At 43.1% G+C, this 24,723-nt stretch overlaps 1 protein-coding gene across 1 annotated transcript in view; it reads left to right on the top strand.

Annotated features, from left to right (window-relative positions):
* The window catches only part of LOC111873827 (serine/threonine-protein kinase 32B), an 82,970-nt gene that overhangs the window by 34,943 nt on the left and 23,304 nt on the right, over positions 1-24,723 (top strand). Inside the window, exon 2 of the mRNA XM_023868816.2 lies at positions 94-259. Within this exon, the coding sequence (XP_023724584.1) occupies positions 94-259 (166 nt within the window). The remainder of the gene's footprint in view (positions 1-93; positions 260-24,723) is intronic.

Raw genomic sequence — 24,723 nt, 5'->3', positions numbered from 1 at the left:
TTGAATGCATTAAAGTGTTTATATTCCATTTTGCTTCTATCGAAACGTGGGTATATTTACCTCAGTAACCATGGCAACGGCGCTATGTTACAGGTATGCATAGTGCAGAAGAAGGACTGCAAACGCATGTTCGCCATGAAGTACATGAACAAGAGACAGTGTGTGGAGAGAGAAGCCCTGAAGAACGTTCTTCGAGAGGTCGAGATACTCACCACGCTGGAACACCCCTTCCTCGTCAACCTTTGGTTCTCCTTCCAAGGTAATGCTTCTGCCAGATGCACTTAGTTCTTTAAAGTCCTGTGGTTCCTGCATGTACAACCCGCTTTAACTAAAAATAAAAACTCTGCATTCTCCCCACAGAGTGTATCTGTGTATTCCGTATGGTGCTCACAATAAACAGCGACTGTTTCCCTAAACAGCATTAACTGGTTGGGCTTTGTAGCGGAGACGTAATGTTTCCTGTGAGGTACGAACTGAATTCTTATATATTAGAAGAAATTCAGTCTAGCGTTCAGTCTTCCTACACTCAGGCAGCGTACTCGCTAGGATGCGGCTCGTCTACCTGGGCATCTGTGTTCGATTTCTAGCTGGGGCAGAGACTTTTCTGTCTTCAGCCGCGTCAGGACTGGTTCTGGGTCCTACCTAGACTCCTCTACAATAACTAAATTCCATGTTGCATTGCATGCGTCATATTCAGTCAAACCCCCTCGTTCAACATTAACATAAAAACTTCTCCCTAATATAGCCCTCCCAATGTTAAATTAAAATTTCACTGCAATGCATCAATTTTAACGTTAAATTCAATCATACGCATTAAAGCCTCTGCTCACCTTCTTTCCTCTGCTAATAATGAAGTCCATTTCCTAAGCATTTACCTTATTCACTTCCTAAAACTTTACCCTCCCTCAAATGTGCGTCTATCAGAAGGATCAGAGGGCACGGTCTTCCTTCCAAAACGTAGTTTTCTTCCCTCTCCAACTTTCTCGGCCCTCAGTGGGTGCCGGGGGGTTTCTTCCTCAATGTGAAGGGCCGGAACATGGCGGTGTCGCTCATCTCCATATAGTCCCAAAGCTAAGAATCCGTGGAGCTATGCCTCCGCTCCCATATGTCTTCATAATGGACGATTATGATATCGGAGTTTGATTCCCGGCTGAGGGGCTATCCTAAAATAATTCGGACATGGCAAGAAATGCTGTAGATCTCTCAATAATGTATACTAATTTTATTTGAAACGATTTTTTTTTGCGTGATGAATATTTAAATAAATAATGTAAAGCTATCCATGTAACAGGCCGTGGAGACCTATAGGTTTGTGAGACGTCGAAACTCCCACATTTTCTAGACAATTGGCTCACAGATTGTGGTGAGGTTGTCAGCCTTACGCGCCGGCCGACCGCCCTTTACCCCCAGGAAGATTGCTGTTACTCATTTCTGTTTGAGTCGACCCCAGGATCATAGTGCGGATGGAAGGATTAGGTCAAATGAAAAATCCAGTGACCTCATCGGGAATCAAACCTGAGACCTTCCGGCTTATAGCATAATGCCTCAACCAGCTACGCTACCGCGTACCACAAAGGAAAAATTATTTCTGGCTCCATAGATTATGATTCGCTTTGCAGCAATGGCTTTGATTATGTAATGGATGAACATCAAGACCATGGGAAAACATGAGGATCGAACAGTAATCCAAGAAATCAACCATCGAGAAATATCCATCAAATTTCGACTCTGAAGAAGGAGGCAATATGTCCCTCGGAAATAGCGGTGAACTATCGGACCGTACGGCGTCACATCTCAGCAGCCAGTAGGTCTACTCTTCAAGTACATCTTATCTTCCTTTGTTTTCGCAATATGCCGACGCTTAGCGTTTCATATCTCAGGAAGCGATAGCCTGGAACACCGAGAGTGAAGTTTTGCTGCTGCTGCGGGAGTGTGGAATGGTCTCGCTAGAGGTGATATTCCCCTTCGTACTTTTATGAAGAAACTTCCCACAGTTCAGAAAGCGACAGAGCTTCCATATTCTCCTTATCTACAAGCGAGTTGGAGTGCCGATAACATGATTGCGGAAGTGCTACTAGACACACATCACAACCAGGTGGATAACAGCGTCTCGTACTAGTGTACTCACGACCGCCCACAAACACATTTAATCCATTAAAGACTGGACCAGTCCAGTCCAGTCCAGTAAACTGCTTTGGTCCTCGCCGGCAGTCTTGCTTGGTATCGTGACCGAGGACCACATTCTTCTTCTTTCGTGTTTTGAAATCGGACCTTCTCTTCAGTGAGAAAAGAGGACTCATTATTATTAGTTACTCCCCTTCTACTGGGAGTCACTCTGCTGCGTCTCACTGTCTCACGATTTGACTGACTGCTAAATTGCTGCTGGCCCTCGCCAGTACAGTGACCCTTGGTTCCCATTTACGCAGGACTCATGACCATATTTTACTGTCTGACGGCTCTGGAAGCCGGTGGTGGTTCAGTGGCTGCCTCGATGAAGGCTGAATTTCTTCTAACTAATTCAGTCCGTACCTCACAGGAAACACATTACATCTCCGCTACGAAGCCTAACCGGTTAATGCTGTTTAGGGAAACAGTCGCTGTTTATTGTGAGAACCATACGGAACACTCAGATACACTCTGTGGGCAGAATGCAGAGTTTTAGTGTGTTAAAGCGGTTGGTATATGTAGGAACCACTGGGATTTAAAGAGTTAACACCAGGTGACTCTTCTGTTCACCTACCGTTATTATCTCAGCTTCACGCCACTCTAAATAGACAGAGAAGAATGTGTATGTTATTTGGTTATGTATATGTATGTTTACGTATTTCCCAAGCCACAACGGCCTGTAAGTACTTACACAGCAGCATTTTGCTCGATACTGCGCCATATGCGGGATAAATTTGTAACTTCATGCACTGTTTAACGAACCAATGAAGGAACGAAATAAGGATATAGAAGGGATAAAGGATAAAAATACGAGAGAAATTATTCACTTTTCAATTTCAACGGAGTTTCCACCAATATGTCCACTCTGTTTGCACACTGTTCATTACACGACGTTTCGGAAATGACCGTATTTGAGATGCACTGAAATAAGGCATTTATTACTATTTGCCTCTGCATAGAGAGGGGCTGAACTATATTCCTGAGGCCCTGTGCTTCCAGGAAGCCTTAACGTTAAAGTCTCCAGTACTGATCCGTCTCTTTGTAGGACAAGCCCTCAAAGGACACGTTTTTGCACAAGCAGTTTGCAAACAGCGTCAGAGTATATACCAAAAGTTCTTCATCTTTTATATCAGTGCAACTGTACCCATAACTTGGCCTCTATATATATATAAGTATCTTGTTCAGTGATCTAGTTAAAGCGCTCCGAGGTTGAAGCCCCAGGCCCTTTTCGAATGCATCTTGTGTCAGCCCTTTGATTCGATTGCAAATATCAGCAATCGCTCTATGGAGCGACGTCCATCTTGGAAAGCTGAAAGTCACTTAGTTGGTCAAATAATAGATTCGTTTCATATTGGTGGGCTCACAGATTCGGCCCTTAGTCCGGAGATAGGACATTCTGACTGGAATTTTTCGTGTGGCTCCATATTCTTTCCAGGCAGTTGTAAGGGAATAACTTAAAATAGGTAATTAATACTTTCTCCGAAATAATATATATTTTTTTTTCCTTGGCACTACAGCCCCAGTGGGCCTAGGCCTACCTCCATGAACTTCTCCGTTCACTTCGGTTTTTCTTGATCTTACACATTCGGTAGGACTCCTTGGGCGGGTGATCAGCTCGTCGCAAGGCCTCTACCTGTACACAAACACAGAAAAACGCTCACACACAAACTAAACATCCATGCCCTGAGTGGGATTCGAACCCACGATCCTGGTTTCCAAGCCAGCGAAGACAGTGCATGCCTTAGACCTCTCGGCTACCGTGACCGGCCCGAAATAACATACCACTTCATTATTACTATGACTTTACAACCCTTATTTGGGCCTTGGCCGTTTTTTCAGTTTCTTGGTCCTATACGCAGTCGGTACGACCCCTTGGACGGGGGCCGGGGGACGGGGGATCAGCTCATCGCAAGGCCTCTACCTGCACAGAGAACGATATAAACACAGAATAAGAGCACGCAATACAGACAGCCATGCCTTGAGTGGGATTCGAACACAAGATTCCAGCATTCAAGCAAGCGAACACAGTTCATGCTTTATACCGCGGCTACCGTACCTTGTACCCCTCCATTCTATTTAACCACCTACTTTAATATGCTGATATTCTGTATTCTGTCCATACAGAGTGTGTCTATGTGTTCCGTATGGTTCTCACAATGAACAACGACTGTTTCCCTAAACAGCATTAACCGGTTGGGCTTTGTAGTGGAAACGTAATATTTCCTGTGAGGTACGGCCTGAATATGTATATTTTATTTAGAAAGAATTCATACTTTAACCTTCTCTGCATCTGTCGTTCTCTTTAGTTTTTTTTTCTATTGGAATGGGACAAAGTCCCTTGCACTGCGGCCACTTCTGGCCTATTGCACCAGCCCCAGATGATAGGTGGGGGTGATTGTGGAGCAATTGGTGGAATGAAGATTGGCAGGGGAAACCGAAGTACTCGGAGAAAACCTGCCCCAGCGCCACTTTGTCCACCACAAATCTCACTTGACCAGACCCAGGATCGAACCCGGGGCGCAGAGGTGGAAAGCCAGCGACTAACCGCTTGAGCTATGGCGCGGCGTATCCCGTTAGTTTTAAATGGATAATCTATACAGTTGAGATTTGGGAGGGCGGGGCGTTTTCTTTTTTCCATTATAGCCTCGAATTGTAGGATGATAGATGAATCAGAAAGGATTTGGAAGGAAATGACAGTGACCTAATCGTGATATTATGACAGAATTTTCCTGGAGGGACTGAGGCATCTACGAGAAACCTCATTCAGGATTGGCAGTGTTTCGGCTGAGATTCGAACTGATCACCACCACCCACAACCCCGAATACTAGCCAAAAGCATTTCCGCCAGACCAACTAGATCGATAAACAAAAAGGTTTGTTAGACTAAAGAGCAATTAATCACACTGGACGTGCGTTGTACCACGGCACAGCTGAACCTAGCGAACTTCTGGGAAACACGGAAGACAATTTTAAAGGCCTGACTGAACTGCAAGTTGCAATCAGAGCTACTCTGCTCGCTGCCTGTTTCCTACTGGCTTGTTCAATATGGAGGCAACATGTTCCCACGAAACATCGGTTGTCTTTCAACGGACTATACAGCATATTTTAGTCTACTCTAATTTCTAATTGCGGAAATCGATGTTTATCATACATGTTAAGTAGTTTTTTTTTTAATTCGCTTAGTGGGGGGTGGAGTCCAACTGGGTCCACTCTACACGGCGGCCACTGATTCGCCTAGAAGTATTTCTTTGTAGTGCTGGTTGTGCCTTCTGATGATGGCCAGTGTTGGTTGAAACATGAAGAGACTTCCTTCCATATTAAACTCGTTGCACACAATGGGCCTCGCTGCTCGTTCATCTCTTTGTACTTATCGCCCTGAAGTAATCAGGATATGATATTTCTTAATTTTGTAACGTGTAGAGCAGTTTCTAGGCAATGGCTCAGTGAACACTTTCCTGCGGCAACGGATAATATGCATACTGTTGGAAACGGGATTTTCTACGGTGGTCCGTGCGGAGGGGTTATAAAGAAGACAACTGGGGCAACCAAGTCAGTTCTGTACGGGAGTTTGAATGGAGCCGCCATTCAAAGAAGACTTGAGCCCGGAAGGAGAGGAATAGCCATTGTCAGAAGCCGTTACCAGGCAATTACTAGTGAACATACTGCATGCTGGAAATGACTTAGCGTGTGGAAATTAGCGACGGCGGTATAGGAGGTAAAAAGGTAAAGTTCCTGTTTCTTGATCTCGGCAATAGTTGGAGGTGAGCAGTCAGATTCACGCCCCGGCCGCTTTTCCCCTTGGAAAGAACCCCCAGTACCCATTGCATAGGAGGCTGGGTGGGCCCCAGAACCGGTCTGGATTACATGGAGAAGTGAACATTCTTGCTCCCGCCGAGACTCGAACTCCGACTTCTCGGTCGTCCGATATCCAATCCAAAACCCCGTCGAGAGTCACCCATACACTTGAAAATATTTTCAGTTTTTGTTATTAATATTACAATATTTCCTTTTTCCAGCTTAGACTTCTCTTCACAAATGTAGAATATATATTTATATATTTTTCAATTTTGATTTTTTGCATAAACCTGGGCCAGGTAGGAGGCAAATCCCTGGAATCCTCGCCATTGCCGACGTCCATACTTCGGCGTATTAAATATCGCAAAGAACGCATTTGGTAAATATGTGTATTTCAAAATGGAATAACATAGCATACTTCATGTGCCCAGTGCAAATATAATGTGGCATTATAAAGCCATATTTGACTTACTCATCTAAACAAAATAAAAAAAATCTGTTGGTATCTAAGAGAAAACACAAGACTTCATCCCTACAATTATGAGTCCAATAATGATGTTAATGAAATATTTCATTCTGAGAGCTAAATGAACTCGTAACAAGACTGCTGACTACACGCGGAAATGGTTTAACAAATGGTACCTAGATGGCAGCGCCTCGGATTATAGAAGTTCCATTACTGCAGCCGACTCGCATTCCATTTAATGATCGACCAAACACCGGATGAGAAGAGCGCAATATTACCACAGTATATTCTCCAGTTTTATCATCAGAAGATGACAGCTGATACAGCTGTGGTTGGTCTCTAAATATTTTACGATAACTGAAGGGGTTTAGCTGCGCATTAAACTTGGTTTAACCCAATTTCGAAGCTTAATTCTCCAGGATGTGTACTTACTTGTTTACTTATGGAGCAGAGTCCTTCTAGAGGAGCCGCCAAATCTGCAGCTACTCAAGAATTTCCCAGCATTTTATGGAACCCGAAGGTTCATTACAGTGTTCACAAGAGCCCTCCACTGGTCCCTATCCTGAGTCAGATCAGGGATGTGTACAGATATTTTATTGGGGAGATGCTATTACAAATACCATTGAACTCTAATCAACTGTGCAAAAATGGAATACGTTATGACTCTAATTTCTACAAACTTATTCTTTGTAAGTAACATGGACGACTACCCCATTTGATTCGGGGGGAGGGGAGTGTGCGGCCATGTTAAGGTGAGACAAGATAAAATTTCCCCTGTAAAGTAAAAAAAAAAAAGGTAAAGCTATCTCTGTACCAGGCCGTGAAGGCCCATAGGGTTGTGAGACGTTGAGGCTCCCACATTATCTAGACAATCGGCTCAAAGATGGCGGTAAGGTTGTCAGCCTTACGCGCCGGCCGCGCTTTACTCCCCAGGAAAATTATTTAATTGATTCCTGGTACTCATTTCTGCTAGAGACTGAGTAAACCCCAGGGCCTAGTGCGGCTGGAAGGATTAGGGCAACTGAAAACAATCCAATGACCTCATCGGGACTTGAACCCGCGACCTTCCGGCTTGTAGCATAGCCCCTCAACCAACTATTTTCCTTGTACTTCATTAATTAAGCACCTCGCCCTGAAGGCGATATCGGGGCGTGGATGTACAGCTTCACCATTCTTGACCTCGGCACTAGATTGAAGTAAAAATTCAGCTTCACGCCCCGGCCGCTTTATCCCTATGGAAAGAGATCCCCGTACCCATTTGTTAGAAGACTGGGTAATATTATTAAAGTTCCTAATTTAATATTTTTTAAGACCTTACGAGTTCTTCTGGGGTCACGCGGTAGCGTCTTTAGTTGAAGCACCATATTACAAGTCGGAAGGTCGCGGATTCGTTTCACGATGAGGGCATTGGATTTTTCAATTGACATAATCCTTCCTACCTCACTGCTGCTCTGGGGTCAACTCAGCCTCTAACAGAAATGAGTACCAGGAATCTTCCTAGGGGTAAATGGAGGCCGGCGCGCAAGGCTGGAAAGGCCACCGCCATCTGTCAGCCGATTGTCTAGAAAATTTTGGAGCCTCGTCGTCTCACAACCCTATGGGACTCCACGGCCTGTTACAGACATAGCTTTACTTTTATGAATTTTTCTTTTAAAGGAAATACGTACAGTTTCAGCAATATATATATATATTTTTTTTTTCCTGTGGCGCTACAGCCCCAATTTGGGCCTAGGCCTACCTCCATGAAACTCTCCGTTTCACTTCGGTTTACTAGATCTTACACATACGGTAGGACTCCTTGGGCGAGTGATCAGCTCGTCACAAGGCCTCTACCTGTAGACAAACACAGAAAAACACACACAAACATTCATGCCCTGAGTGGGATTCGAACCAACGATCTCGTTTTCCGAGCGAGCGAAGACAGTGCATGCCTTAGACCGCTCGGCTACCCTGACCGGCTCAGCAATATATTACCTATTTAAAAGACAACATTTGGGTTGCCAATAGTGAATCAATTTTTATTAGTTGCAAGAAATAAATCCCTTTAACTTCTCGGAAATAAATTGACATTTTTCAGCGAACAGACCTTTTTATTGTCCATATTCTGGTTGTCACGTTGGTGATAATTTTGTTTTCATGGGATGGGGTGGGAGTGCGTCCGTGTGGTACGTCAGCCACTAATTGGTCCCCGAGTACTGTGTCCAGTCCTGATGTTAGATGAGTATGGTAGAATGAGAATTGGCAGGGGAAACCTAAGGGCTCTGAGGAAATCGGCCCCAGTGTTACTTTGTCCACCACAAATCCCAAATGACTTGAAGTGGGAATCCAGCTATTAACCGGCTAAGCTATGTCACGGTCTACCATTTCAATCACTTAGACACCAATGAATTGACCGTGGTATAACCACAGATCGAAAGAAGAATGTTCAGTATACACGTATGTTCTCTAGATTTCGCATGCTGAAGAACTTTCGAGAATCTTCTGCCGTCGCTGGGTTTCTTCTTTATAGGAACATTTTCTGCAGACTTTGCAATACGAAACCAGCTTCATCACTCGGTTGACTGGTTATTCCTCTCGTTCAGCTCTGAAGTGCCTTTTCAGATTACGTGCTGCGATTGCATCAGCGCTTTGTTCCCCCAAAGAAGACAGAACCCTTCACAAACACAAGTCAGAACAGGACGAGAATTATACGTATAAACTCTGGCCTGCACTGCAGTTCCCACATGAGTTCTTTGTGGTTCAAGGGATTCGATGTTCATTTATTGCAGCTTCAAATCTACTGTTGCAAGCCTGATCACATTTGACATGTCCCATCATTTAGATATGAATTAATTTTCTTTTTTAAAATATACATCATATCAGAAATCTTTTCACATAAAAGTTACAGATCTTAAAGTCGTCTCCGTTATACATTATGCACCAAATCCTTTTGAGAAATCTACAGATGTCCGGAAAGTCACTCCACAGTTTCACGAGGCTATACAAATCAAGGAGCTGGGATAGCGTAGTCGGTACGGGCTGGACGACCGGGGGTTCGGATTTCGAGTCACGGTAGGGTCAAGAATTTTCTCCACGTCGTCCAGACGGGCCCTGGGGTCCAACGAGTCTCCTGTCCAATGAGTACCGGGGGCTCTTTCCCCGGGGGTAAAGTGGCAGGGACGTGACCACTCACCTCCAGCTAGTGTTGAGGTCAAGAAAATGTGGATCTATACATCCACTCCCACATACGCTTTCTATTTTTTTTTTATTGCTAGTGGGGTGGGACTAAGTTCCTTGTACTGCGGCCACTTCTAGGCTATTGTACCAACCCCGGATGATAGGTGAGGGTGATTGTGGAGTAATTGGTGGAATGAAGATTGGCAGGGAAAAGTGAAGTACTCGGATAAAACCTGCCCCAGCGCCACTTTGTCCACCACAAATCCCACTTGACCAGACGCGGGATCGAACGCGAGCCGCTGGGGTGGGAAGCCAGCGACTAACCGCTTGAGCTACGGCGCGGCATCCCCCATACACCTTAATGGCGTAGTGCTTAATTAGTTAAGTACCGAGGCAACTTTACCTTTTATTGTACATATTAAAGAAACAATTAAGAGAAATCAAGTTTAATTTAAAAAGTTTATTCCAGTAAGTTTCGGCATGCATTCATACTCCAGCAAATTATTTGTAATTTTAAACTCCCATCTTTAGTACTAGTTCACGTTTTTGACATAAATTTGGAGCAAACACAACGCTGCAAGCCTCTACTCTCTGGCGTGCTGCGTGATGGGTCTGCATGGAAACATAAAATCATTTCATTTTCCCCCTTCTCTCCGTTACTGACAATCAGACTGTACAATCTGTAAGTCAATGTGCCGACTGTACAATCTGTAAGTCAATGTGTTGACTGGTGTACAATTTGTAAGTCAATGTGCTGACTGGTGTACAATCTGTAAGTCAATGTGCTGACTGGTGTACAATCTGGAAGTCAATGTGCTGACTAGTGTACAATCTGTAAGTCAGTGTGCTGACTGGTGTACAATCTGGAAGTCAATGTGCTGACTGGTGTACAATCTGTAAGTCAGTGTGCTGACTGGTGTACAATCTGTAAGTCAGTGTGCTGACTGGTGTACAATTCAATAACTATTTATTGTACACTCTTCTGGCGTGTGCGGAATAAACATCCTGTAATGTTTTCCTCAGTTCGTTAGATCTGATGGCCAACTTCTTTTGAGTCTTCGATTTTCATTAGGTTGTACTGGTGATTGAAGAAGTGGGTTGGAGTGATTTTCTAGTTTGTTGAAGTACTTGATGCTGTTTTCTTGGATGACTTCTGTTACGTAAGGAGTTTTTAGATCTGTATGTGGGGTGCGGTTGGATACATACCCTGGTGCGTTCGTGATGGATCGGAGTATTTTGGACTGGACACGCTGTATAATGGCGATGTTGGATTTGCTGGCGCCGCCCCAGAGTTCTATGTCCATATAGGCTTGATGACTGTTTTGTAGATTAGTAACTTGTTTCGATGGCGAGGTGGGATTTTCTTCCTATGAGCCAGTTGAGTTCTTTGCTTTTTTGGTCCATCTCTTTTATTTTCTTGATTATTGTATTGTCTCCAGTTTAGTTTGTTGTCAAAGGTTAATCCTACGTATTTAACCTGTTATTTTGATTGTATGTTGATGTGATTTATTTGCACTGTGGGGCAAGTGCCTTTTCGGAGGGTGAAAGTTGTTTGTGTGGACTTTGATTTTCCATTTGTTTAGCCATGCTTCTACGAGGATTAGATGATCATGTAGATGTGAGGAGGCTGTGGTTGGATTGCCGTGGGTAGCGAAGGTAGCAGTGTCATCTGCAAAAGTTCCTATTGTCGTTCTCTTTATGTTGGTAGATCATGTGTGTAGAGAGTGTACAGTAGTGGACTTAGTAAGCTTCCTTGGGGCACCCCTGAGTGGATTGGTAGGCGCTTGGATATTTCCTCATTTACTTTGACTTCGAAAAATCTTTCGCTTAAATATGACTTGAATAGGTTGTAATAATTTATTGGGAAGATACTTTTTATTTTGCAAAGTAAGCCAGGATGCCAGACTTTGTCAAAAGCTTGGGCTACATCAAAAAATGCTGCTGTGCAGTATTGTTTGTTATTTAGCGCTTTGGTTATGGTATTTTCTTTGCGATGGCTTTGTTGGATGGTTGAGTGAGCTCGCCGAAAGCCAAACTGATGGTTTGGTATCCGTGTTTGTGGTTTTGATTCTTGGTTATTTTGTTGAAATCATTTCCTGAATGAAACTCGCAAAAGTGCTCAATGTAGGTACTGAAGTAAAATTTTTTTCTTTTAATTCGTTTAGTGGGGGTGGAGTCCAAGTGGGTCCACTCGGCACGGCGGTCACTGATTGGCCTATTGTAGCCTGCCTCGGGTGATTATGATGATGGAGAATTTGGTTGAGGGAAGATTGGCAGGGGAAACCGAAGTACTCGGAGAAAACCCGCCCCAGCGTCACTTTGTCCACCACAAATCCCACTTGGCCAGACCCGGGATCGAAGCCGGGCCGCCGCGGTGGGAAGCCAGCGACTAACCGCTTGAGCTATGGCGCGGTCCTAGATATTGAAGTAACTCAGACAACGAATATAATATCCATTTGAAACAGATGAGCTTAGTGTGCCTATAACAGCAGTTTGTTATGCGCAATGCAATTCAAACTGGAACTGCTTAACAAATTCCATTTAAGAACTTCAAAATTGAATGTAAAGAATATAATCATTCAGTCTTTAAAGATACTTTTCATTAGGTAAGAATAACTATTTTCCTCGAGGCTTTTAATTTTCTCACAATATTGAGAGAGCATCGTATTGTTGTAAATGTGAAATTAAGGCAGAAAACTCTGTTCTGTTTTCTCGACGTATTATTAAATTTACGACATTTTTGTTTTATTATGCAGTAGGACATCAGCAAAGATAACAAAAGTAGCTGCTTGCTAAAACATGTCTTTATTCTGTGAAGCTGTAAGTCTAATTGTTGTTCAGGCTTACATCGGCTCCGGTTTCCATAATCAGAAACTGATAATACAATTACGGGCGCAAAGTGAACATAAAGGGCTGAAATTTCAGTCCTTCGTTCGCTGATGCTTTTTTGTTCCTTTTTGTTTTTATGGGACAATTCATAATAAAGTAAGTAAAGTTATCCCTGTAACAGGCCGTGGAGGCCCATAGGGTTGTCAGCTGTTGAGGTTCTCACATTTTCTAGACTCTTAGATGGTTCATAGATGGCGGTAAGGTTGTCAGCTCTACGCGCCGGCCGCCCTTTACCCCCCAAGAACATTCCAACATTCTAAGAATATTCCTGGTACTCATTTCTGTTAGAGGCTGAGTCGACGCCATGGCCATAGTGCGGCTGGAATGATTAGGTAAATTAAAAAAAAGAATGACCTCATCGGGATTTGATCCCTCGACCTTCCGACTTGTACCACAGTGCCTCAACCAACTAGGCTACCGCGTGCCCCCTTTAAAAAGAAAGAGAATGCAAATTATTAAATACGAAAATCAGCCGTTAGATTAAAGAAAAGAACACCATGTATGAATACAGAAGGGAACAAACGCAGTACGTCCTCAAACAATGAAGCGATGTTTCGTCGCTGAAGAAGAGAACAACTGGACAACAAATTATTCTAAGAGGTTTTGACCATGGCGCATGACATTCGGAATTACTGGGTCTCTGGACCTTGTGCATCATCTGGCATTCTAAAGAACATAACATTTCGCAAAGTGAATCTGTTTCCGTCCTCAGTTTAGTGGGTGGGGAACACTTCATTGGGCCCGTCAGGAACAGCTAACCACAATCTCTTGGACTGGTTAGCTCTTTCAACGAAACCAACAGAGTAAACATCTCTGGCCCCGTAAACTGAGGATGGAAACAGATCCAGTTTCCAGAACGATATGTTCTTTAGAATACCGGACGGTAAACAATGTCCAGAATCCCAGCAATATTGAAGAAATTATTCCAAAGTTAACTATAATTTTGACTACTCGTATGTAGAGGACATCTGAACATCGGAACTGCCTCTAACACGTAATCCTGGAGTTCGAAGAAGAAAAACCAGAAGAAAAGAAGAAGCTGCAGAAGAAGCAGGAGCAGCAGAAGAAGGAGTAGAAGAAGAAGAAGAAGAAGAAGAAGAAGTAGGAAAAAAAGAAGAAGAAGAATCAGAAGAAGAAGAAGAAGAAAAAGAAGAAAAGGAAGAAGATAAATTAGAAACGAAGAAGAAGAAGACAGAAGAAAACAAAAGAATAAACATAAGTAGAAAACAGGGGCAGAAGAAGAAGAAATTTCTTTAAAAGACACTTCTTAACATATCCTGCTCTCGCATTTCTTGTCTTGTGTTTGCAAGGAGTGCGAAAGTCATTATCTGCCACTAATATTCTCCCAAATTTTACAGAGCAAAGCTTTTGTTGTAGGGGCAATATTTATGTACGTCATGGAGCTGAGGCTCCTTGTATTCAGTACAGCATTATGAGGCAAATCGGCTTTACATTATAACATTTAGCGTCATGCAGATATGCAGGTCCGATGGCCACACCCTTCTCATTCATCCCTGTCACGTACGTACGTGTGGTCCCACGGAGACCCACTGCGTACCGTATCGTCAGGGACTCCTCCGTAATTCTGTACAGCCAGTATCACAGAGACAGGGCCATCCGTACAGGTACTGCGAACAGAAGCTGCCATGACCTTTAGAATATTTTGTATCCTTGTTCGTTCTACAGGAACTTTTATTTAATTTATGTCTATACAGTAATATCGTTATGGGGCTGGGTGTTACTGGGGTAACACAGTGCGCCGACAGAGTGAAGTTCACTTTGGTTGCAGTAGAACAATCTATTAGTACGTATCTCAATAGTCAGCTGTACTCATTTCCACGAAAAAAATGTTTATTTAGAAGATCCTACATTTTGTTTCTCAATATTGAATATTATTATTGCATTGCGAGTACGTGGAGTTAGGCCGCCAGTAAAATAAATAAAAAGAAATAGTTTACCGTCCTGTAACAAGATTCTAGGACAAAATCTGAATGTGAGCTAAGGACAAGGAATGAATAGCGTATACTCTGAAGATGAAAGCAGTACGTTCTTACGAAACATTACCTGACTGCACGGTGGCATACCCCAGATCACAATCCAAGCGAATAAATCGCACTAAATTATGCAAGTACTTCAGGACGACAGTTAACAATCGAGAACTCCGAAGATTATTGTCTTCTGGAATGTGACGTTGGTGTGGTTTGGTATAAGTGTATCGACGTTTCGGAGGAACATACCGCCCGCTGTTTTCATATTCAACGTCGCGAGACTCTCATTCCTCACTCGGTCCAGAATTATGTTAGCAACGAAATTAAAAGAGATCCAACGCGACACACGCTTTAAATTTGTCCCTGTGTTTAACTGATTAAGCACTACGCCATGCAGGCGTATGGGGGAGTGGATGTATAAATCCATATTTTCTTGATCTCGACACTAGCTGCAGGTGAGTGGGTCAGCTTCACGCTCCTGCCGTTTTAACCCCCGGGGAAAGAGTCGACGGTACTTACTGGAGAGAAGGTTGGGTGGACCCCAAAGCAGGTCTGGACGATGTGGAGAAGAGAATATTCTTGACCCTACCGGGACTCGAAATCTGACCCATCCCCGTCGTTCAGCCCGTAGCCAGTCGCTATACTGACAGCGCTATCCCGTCTCACCGGCACACGCTTTACTAATTTTAATTCTATATTTGTCTGAAAGTGTTATATTTCATTAGACAACTCCTGATATGTTTATCTGTTAGATACATCTAAGTGAAAACATAATACAGTTTACATATGTAGGAATACCTGTGTACATGTATGTATGCAGCAAACACAACACGCACCTTTAATATTACATGAGTTGGCTTCCCACGTGATGTTCAACAACATACAGAATGTTCTCGAATAATATTATGACATGCAGACCCATTGCTAGGAAAAGCGATGACAAATATATTTCCATTTTTTTATTTATTTCTTGCAAATTTACAATCTACTCCATAGTAGCAGCATGAGTAATTAGTAAATGGTTTAAAATTCGGAGGCTTGTGACGGGTACCATTCAGTAATGGTTCTCCGTATGGTTACACTTCATCGAGAAGGTCTTCTGGCCAGATATTTTTCAGTCTTCTGTTTTCTAAGGGCTGAGTGAATAGGTCACTTATGAGCTGGTTTACATGCTCTGTTGTTCGGTCTTTGTATCTGTTTATGTTTGACTTGATTTCATCTTGTATTGATTGTATTTTGAAGTCTTCATGTAAAGTTTGATTAGAGACGTACCATGGTGTTCCAGATATCATACGGAGTGTTTTGGATTGGAATGACTGAAGGATTTTGGCATTTGATGGTTTACTACAGCCTCATAGTTCTATACCATATGTCCAAATTGCTTTGATTATGCATTTGTAAATGATTAGTTTATTTTCCAGAGATAGTTTGGACTTACATTTGAGAAGCCAGTACATATTTTTGATCTTTAGATCAAGTTGGCGTCTCTTAGCTTTAATATGCCTACATATTTCCATGGAGATGGATTCTTGGAAACAAAGACGTCGCTCTAGAATCTATAAACATTTCCTTGGATACGGATACGCTGTATAAGAGAAGAACAGAACTGAGATCAGATTAATCTCGTGTGGAAGCGGAGTCCACCGTAATCCTGGGAGCCGTAGGAGGCGACGGGAAGGGAATCCAGTGCCTGGGGGTATAACCGGGCCACCCTGTTCCTGGGGAATATAAATACGAGGACCTCGCCCTCCAGGCTGGGAGAGTCTCGAATTTGAGACGGTAAAATGTGATAATGAGTCCCGCTGGACTCCAACCCTAGAATGACTGCATTGGTGTGGGCCGGTAGCAATTGTAAACGACAGACACAACCTCTTGTCAGAGACGTTGTTACGTAAGGGACTATAACCGCTTGTGTTCAGCTGGAAAGAAGAAATCCCTGGTCATGTCTCTCAAGGGGCTTGTCGCCAAGACGAACTGAGTGGCGGTAAACCGCGAGACGTAAAGTAACTTTGACTCGGACTTTGAATCCATCAGCTCCTCAATACAAGTCCAGAGCATTATCGCTAAATAATTCTGTTGGTTTTGTAGATTGCGTTTAGGCGTTGTTGTGGACGTTATGAACCGGTCCAAAGAAAACAGCTTGATGTCATTTCTGCGTTGTTGTTCTCTGCTTTTAACATGTTGTAAATAGAGAAAAAATGTACAAAAGAATGCAAAGATAAAGGATGAAGTTGTCTCTGTGTTTAACTAATTAAGCACTATGCCATGAAGTCGTATGGGGGAGTGGATGTATAGATCCACATTTTCTACCTACGCACTAGTTGGAAGTGAGTGTTCAGCTTCACGCCCCGGCCATTTAACCCCGGGGTAGGAGCCCCGGTACCCATTGAATAGGAGGCTGGATGGACCCCAGAGCTGGTCTGGATGATATGGAGAAGAGAAATTTCTCACCCTCCCGGGACTCGAACTCCGACCCCTCGGTCGTCCAGCTCGTATACAGTCGCTATACCGACTACGTTACTCCGGCTCACTCACAAAATAATGTGGTAACATTATTCAGGGACATTGTAATACATTACTTTACTGACTAGTACAAAAAGTCGAATAGAATCCTTTTAGACTTCCAGTAGGGCGATCACAGGGGCCGAGCGGCCTAAGGCATGAACTGTCTTCACCCGCTCTAACACTGGGATAGTTTATTCTGTGTTTAAGTTGTCCTGTTTGTAGGTAGAGTCCTTGCGATGGGCTGATCCCCCCGCAAGGGAGTCCTACCGTCTGGGATTACGAAACTGAAAAAGCGGACAGTGCCCAAAAAAGGAATGTAGAGTCATTGATGAATGAACGAATGAGACCTCCAGTATCAAATTTTATCAAAATATTTTGAGTAGGTATGATTTGAGGTTCTCACAGCGGTGATTATGAAGATTCTCTCTCCTAGGATACAGCGCCGTATAGTTCTTTAAAAGTCAACCGATATTTCGGAGGAGTTCGTCACCTCCTTCAGGGTCAAAAAATAGGAGAAGAGAGAAACCAGGAAGAAGTAGATAGTAAGCTTGAAGATGGAAACAACATATCCAGGAAGAAGATTTCGAAAGTGAAACATGTTGACGGTCGAATGGCTTCCTGATTACCCTTTAAGTTATAGATAAATATAATTCAAACAAACAGCGTGGCTGCTTAAGACAAACCTGAGCAAGGGAGAGACCACGCACCGCCTAAAGTTCTCTTGGTTCTTATGGAAGAGAAATGATTCGATAGGAACGGAGAAAAAAGACATGATAATGATGAGATTGAAACGTTGTAAGCTTAGAAGCGGCGGGAGGGATCGTGAAATCAAAGGACAGAGAAATGAAACGAGATCAAAGGAGGCGAAAGATCAGAAGAAGAAAACGGAGCATAAATCGGAAGAAAGGACCTCTGTGTTTAGTTCGGGGGGAGGGAGAGGAAAGCGAATAATGATGTGAAATGAAGATGGAGGAGAAAAGATCAAAATGTGAATGAAGGGGTGAAATTCGGGAAAAAGAGTAGGGTCTTCTGGGTTGTGAGGCCGTGTACTTCGAAAGAAGCCCTATGTTTCTGAAGAACATAACGCCTCCATCTTCAGATTTCTTCGTATCCGTTATGTACTGTGTGTTTTAAGACAAATCCATTTTTAATGAGAATATCTTCCTTTATTTTATTGCTTGTTTAACGACGCTGTCCGTAGCTCAGAATCTATTTCATTAAATGATGGTATGATAACGGCTGATGAATGCGAAGGAAGCGGTCGTTGCCTAATATAAAGCACCAACTCGGCAATCGCTTGTATTGACTGAGGAAAACTCTGAATATCCTCAGTATATCCCATGCTCCAGTCGAGATTCGAATCCGACACCTCCTGAATGCAAGTAAAACGCGTCAGAGCTTGAATCAACCTGCTTATTGCTACTTGCTCCTAAATGTTGCATTCTTAATTAACTAACAATCGCCTTGAAACGTGTCCTACTTGAGAAGCTTATAGTGGCTTAGCTAGTCAAGAAATTCACAGCTTTTTATTTTGCCCGAAGATCAGCTACATGTCCTTGTCCTGAGGAAGATGAATTCAGCCTATAATTTTTCAGCCCATTCCTTTAAGATATTTTTACTATTATCCTCTCATCTACATCCAGGTCTTCTAAGTGGTCTCTTTCCTCCAGGGTTTCTTACCAAAATTTGTTGTACTTTATCTTCTTTCCCATTCTTGACAACTTAGGAGTCGGGGTTCGATTCCCGGTAGGGACAAGAGATTTTTCCCTTCTCCATAATGTCCAGACCTGCTCTGGGTACAACCAGCCTCCTCTACGATGGGTACCGGGGCTAAAGCGGCCAGGGAGTGAAGTTGAAAACGTCCATCTAGTAAAAGGTAGAGTTGTCCCTGTGCTTAACCAGTTAAGTACTATGCCATGAAGACGTATGGGGGAGTGGATGTATAGAACCACGTTTTCCTGAACTATTTACTAATTGGACGTATGTGGTCAGCTTCACATCCCCCCCCCGCCCCGCTTTACCCCCGGAACCCATTGTGTTTGATTAATTAAGCCCAGGGATAACTTAACCTTTGTTAGGGCGTACAGCTAAATACTTACAGAGAAGTTCAGAAATGCTTTCTTTGCATTAAAACCATAACAACTTCGTTTTCTCTTGATGATCATATCACACAGGAGAATATTCTGTCATCGCGTCATTTCCATGTAAACCACGGATACGCCAATGAGAAGTCTGATGATGGTGTTCGCTGACAGTGAAGGTAACACGGCGTTATTTGGGGCTAGATTGTTGCAGTAATATGACACTTATTATACAGCCTCTTTAATGTCTGAAGTGCCTCCATGTATCTGAGGTCATTACTTCATCAGAATGCGCATCATTATGTGTCCATTAGCTAATTTTTTATTGTTAACCTATCTTCCTTTTTTCATAAATAGCGAAGTTCATTATCGTAACGATCGTGCTTGTAAACACCTCCCCCCTGTGACTACTATATTATATAATTGATATTAACACTTTGAAGCTTGAAATTCATACATAAATGTAAATGTATTTAAAACTTCAGTATGTACCTCACAGGAAACACGTTACATGTGCCTTAAAAAACCCCAACGGTTAATGCTGTTTAGGGAAAGAGTCGCTGTTTATTGTGAGAACCATACGGAACACATAGATACACTCTGTGGGCAGAGTGCAGAGTTTTAGTGTGTTAAAGCAGGTGGTACATATAGTAAGCACTGGGATTTAAGCGGCTAATGAAAGCTGGTATAAATCGGCCACCCCATCTTTGTACTTTTTCATACATGCCTAGTGTTCTGACCGTAAAGCGAAACAACTTGCAAGATATATGTGGAGGTGTTCGATCCATGGAACTTCCTTCCATGGTCTCAATTTAGGGACAACTGTTTTGGCTGGTTGATATAAGCAAGAAGGAGCAGGAGGGAACTTAACAGTTGGCAGAGAGGTGGACGCTTCGAGTGCCGTCATCCCCACCACCCATGGGACTTCTTTCCTTGGCCTCGGTATAGCGAAAAGAGTTTTGACTTGTTTATCGGGGCCAGAGTAGAACAATAAGGAGAGAGGGGGAAGCATCGAGTGCCGTTATCCCCACCACCCATGGGACTTTCTTACGTGGCCTCAGTATAGCGAAAAGAGTTTTAGCTTTTTTATGGAGGCCAGAGTAGAACAATAAGGAGAGCGGGGGAAGCATCGAGTGCCGTTATCCCCACCACCCGTGGGACTTCCTTCCGTGGCCTCAGTATAGCGGAAAGAGTTTTGGCTTGGTTATGGAGGCCAGAGTAGAACAATAAGGAGAGAGGGGGAAGCATCGAGTGCTGTTATCCACAACATCCATTAGCCGTTTTTCCGCAACCTGGCTCTAGCGTACATTTCGTTTGGACGTCTGCACGGCATCCAGCGGCGGAAGTCACAAGTCATTAACGAGCGTCCCTCACTGCTCTCTGCCGTTTTACGCGTGGGGCAAGGCAATACGGAACACATTCAGAACAGGGCAGAGCAGAACAGGGCAGAGCAGAGTTTGAGTAATGCGACTATGCTTGAATATTGATGGGGCGCTCGGCTTCATTAAGTAGCAGCAATCAGGGCACAATTATCTGGTTATCAATAAACATGACTTCATTCATGGGGGCGGGGGTAGGGGACCTTACATTCCGATGAAGATCCTGAAGGATGTATTTGTTGCTGTTCCGAATTAAGAACCGCACCATGAAGACGTATGTTGGAGAGAAGATATAGCTCCGTTCGTTTCTTAAGCTTCGGCACAAGGTCGAGCTGAGTAGCTAGTTTCACGTTTCGTCCGTCTTGCTTCATGTAAACCCCCCCCCCCACAACCATTGGACATGAGACTGGGTGGGGCCCATAACCAGTATGGACGCTGTGGAGAAAAGAAGAATGTCTACCTCAACCGAGAATTGAACCCTTATTCCTGAGTCAATACTCCACTGTTACAGGGGGAAAATGCAAAATGTAATCTAGGTGTGTTCCTATAAAAATTGTAAATACCTCTTTATAGATATGTTAAATAAGGGTATTAGACTGCACAAGGATCCAGCATGTGACAGACTACGGAGCTGGATGACCGGGGTTCGATCCCCAACAAAGGCAAGACATTTTCACCTTTCTACACCATTCCACGCCATTCAGCCTCCTATACAATGGGTACCGGGGCTCCTTCCCCGACGGTTAAGCGGAGGGTAAATGAAGCTGACCACTCACCTCCGTCTAGTGCCGAGGTCAAGAAAGGTGGAGCTATAACTTCACTCCCTTATACGTCATCATGGTGTGGTGCTTAATTAATTAAACATAGGGACAGATTTACTTTTAATACATTGCATAATCTAAAAAAGGAGATTGGGATGGTACCCACATGACCAGTCTTCCTCCTACATCATCTGCGCATGCGTATGTGCGATGTGAATTCGTTAAGAAATAATTATGTCAAAAATATTATTTTTGGCGGAATTTGCTGTTATGGAATTTGAGTTTTCACAGCGGTGTTTATGAAGAATTTTTTTTACTTCATCAATGAAAGGTTAAATTTGTACCTGTTCTTAGTTAATTAAGAACTACACAATCAAGACGTAATGGGGAATGGAGATATAACTCCACCATGCTTGGCATCGGCACTAGGTAGATGTGAATAGTTAGCTTCACGCCCCAGCCGATTTACCCCCAGCGAAAGAGTCCCGGTACCTATTGAATAGGAGACTGTTTGGGCCCCAGAGCCGGTCTAGACGCTGTGGAGAAGTGAAAAATCTTGCACTACTGGGAATCAAACCCCGATCGTCCAGTCTGTAGCTTACCGACTGAATTATCCCGGCTACTTTTATCAGTAGCGCTGACTATATAGCGCTCAATGATTGTATGAAGGTCAAGCATGAATTAGGACGTATGAGGAAGGCTGAAAGTCGCGGCCAATTAGGTACAATCCTGCTTCGTGTTTGGGAGGTCCCGGGGTCAGACGTCGGCACGGAGAACGCCTGTCCAGACTGGAGTTTTTCATTATTTTTCTCAGTCCCTCAAGGTAAATTCCCGGATAGTACCTTACATTAGTTCACGGTCACTTCCGTCTACATCTTTCTATACGTAGTTCGTGAATCGTCTTAACATTCGACGCCAGAGCGTCGGAGCTGCTAAGAGCGTCGTGATATAAACCATGAATAATGACATGGAAGGAAGTGGTCGTAGCACACTTCGATAAAATATCCCGCCACTTGTCTGGAGGGACTAAAGACAAGCCAGAGGAGACTTGAATCAGCAGTCAGTGTCCCTACCGAGATTCGAACCAGATGCCCCCCCGAATGCATGCCAGAAATACCTCTTAAGGTTAAGTTCCTTCGTGATCTTGTCATTTTCACTTTATATCTAACAGAATGTTCATAATCGTTCAAATAAATCTTAGAGAAATAGGATGGTGTGGTATGGACTGGATTCATCTGGCTCAGGATAGGGACCAGTGGAGGATTCTTGTGAAGACTATAATGAAACTCCAGGTTCCGTAAAATGTTGGGAAATTCTTGAATAGTTGCACAACTGGCAGCGTCTCAAGAAGGGCTCAGCTCACTAGAGTTAGTTAGTTCATATTTCCGTAAGAGCTAATGTCCAGCCCCCATTGTGCAATTTATGGTTATATTTTATTATTTCCATAAGAGAGAAATTCGTAACAACAATTTCTTGAATGTACTCATATTCTCGTGTTTGTTCATGAACTTCTTTGTTGTTTCGGCAACACGTTCTACATTACGGCGCTGCGGGTAACAGCAACGCCAGGTGTAGTCACCCTCTCTTATTTGCACAAACCAAAGGCACAGTGTTTGTACAACAGAGCTTTAATTCCTGTTATAAAAGTAATTAATTGTGTACGTGTATACACACAGAGATAGGGAAACCACAGGTTGAAATTACATCATTAAATTTGTATTTATACAGTGTGTTCAATCTGGTTTTGACTTTTAACTTAGATCAAATTCACGAGGAATGTTTTCTGTTCTAAACCACTCCCAATTAACTGGAATATTTCCAATTATCAAACTACAAACGGGGAATTAAATTAAGCGCATCAGCACGACGCCATATTGAATTATATTGGCTATATTTTCAACTCTACCGCTGAAGTGCAGCCATGGACCAGGGGTACATTCATATACTCCGCTGCCGCGGTACGCTTTATGACCCGTGAGGAGTTCTATCCTAGAACCAAACAGCACAGAGCCATTTTTCAGTTTCATATATTTATTCAGGTGGATACGAACTCATTTGAGTCTTATTTTATTCTTTTCTGGGTTATTTTACGATGCAGTGAGTGACTAGACAAGTGAATCCAAGATTACTAATGTTATATTTTAGCGTCCTGTTGCACTGATTTAAGTCCATGATTTATTTGAACCGTCTTGCAGTGCATACACTCATCTATCTCCTTCTCTCACTCGCACTACATGTTTCGGCATAATAATGCCATCTTCAGGTGCTTACTCATCCACGCCAAACTAGTTCATTGCATGCCTTGTCCTCACATTAAAATAACTAAAATATATATCTATCATATATATTGACAAATGTCGAACGTTAAAAATATTAAAATTGTTCAGGATTCCACATCGCTACGTCGCNGACGTAGCGATGTGGAATCCTGAACAATTTTAATATTTTTAACGTTCGACATTTGTCAATATATATGATAGATATATATTTTAGTTATTTTAATGTGAGGACAAGGCATGCAATGAATTAGTTTGGCGTGGATGAGTAAGCACCTGAAGATGGCATTATTATGCCGAAACATGTAGTGCGAGTGAGAGAAGGAGATAGATGAGTGTATGCACTGCAAGACGGTTTAAATAAATCATGAATCCAAGATTATTTGAGTCCACGACCTTGAATTCTAAATTACATTCAATTGGTAACCAAATAATACCTAATCTGTACCCCTGAAAATCACCGTTAATTTCTAACCTAATAGAGTTACAAAACTATAATTTTGCCTGTGGTTCTGTGTGGGTGTGAAACTTGGTCTCTGACATTAAGGGAGGAATATAGACTGTGTTTGAGAACTGGGTTCTGAGGAGAATATTTGACCGAAGAGAGATGAAGTGGCAGGAGGGTGGAGAAAACTGCATTATGAGGAGCTTCGTAATGCACATAGGATGTTGGTGGGAAAGCCAGAAGGAAAGAGATCACCGGGAAGAACGAGGCGTAGGTGGGTGAACAATATTAAAATGGATCTTAGAGAGGCAAGATGGACTGTATGGATTGGATTGATATGGCTCAGGATAGGGACCATTGGAAGGCTCTTGTGAACACGGCAATGAACCTTCGGGTTCCGTAAAATGCTGGGAAGTTCTTGAGTAGCTGCACAGTTGGCAGCTTCTCAAGAAGGGCACAGCTCCATGAGTGATGATGATGATAACGTTCATCTGCTCTACGAGACAAGGTGAGTTATATCTTGTGTACGTAACTTTACGGGGAGAAAATCCCACATAAATATGTCTTAATTTTTCACCGGCTTCTGACTACTTCAATTGCTTATATACTAGATTCTAGTAACTTTCTAATGGTGATGTAATGCTCTGCCTCATTAACTGACTGTGACGCACCTTCGTTACCTCAGTAGCTTGAGGATATTAAGTGAGGCACTATGCTACAAACTGGAAGATCGCGGGTTCGATTCCTGACGAGTTCTTTAAATTTTTCAGTTGACCTAGTCCTTCCAGCCTCACTATGACCATGGGGTCGACTCAG

This window comes from Cryptotermes secundus, unplaced genomic scaffold (assembly GCF_002891405.2).
Source record: "Cryptotermes secundus unplaced genomic scaffold, Csec_1.0 scaffold215, whole genome shotgun sequence".
NCBI lineage: Eukaryota > Metazoa > Arthropoda > Insecta > Blattodea > Kalotermitidae > Cryptotermes > Cryptotermes secundus.
This window is presented reverse-complemented; position numbering and strand designations above follow the sequence as displayed.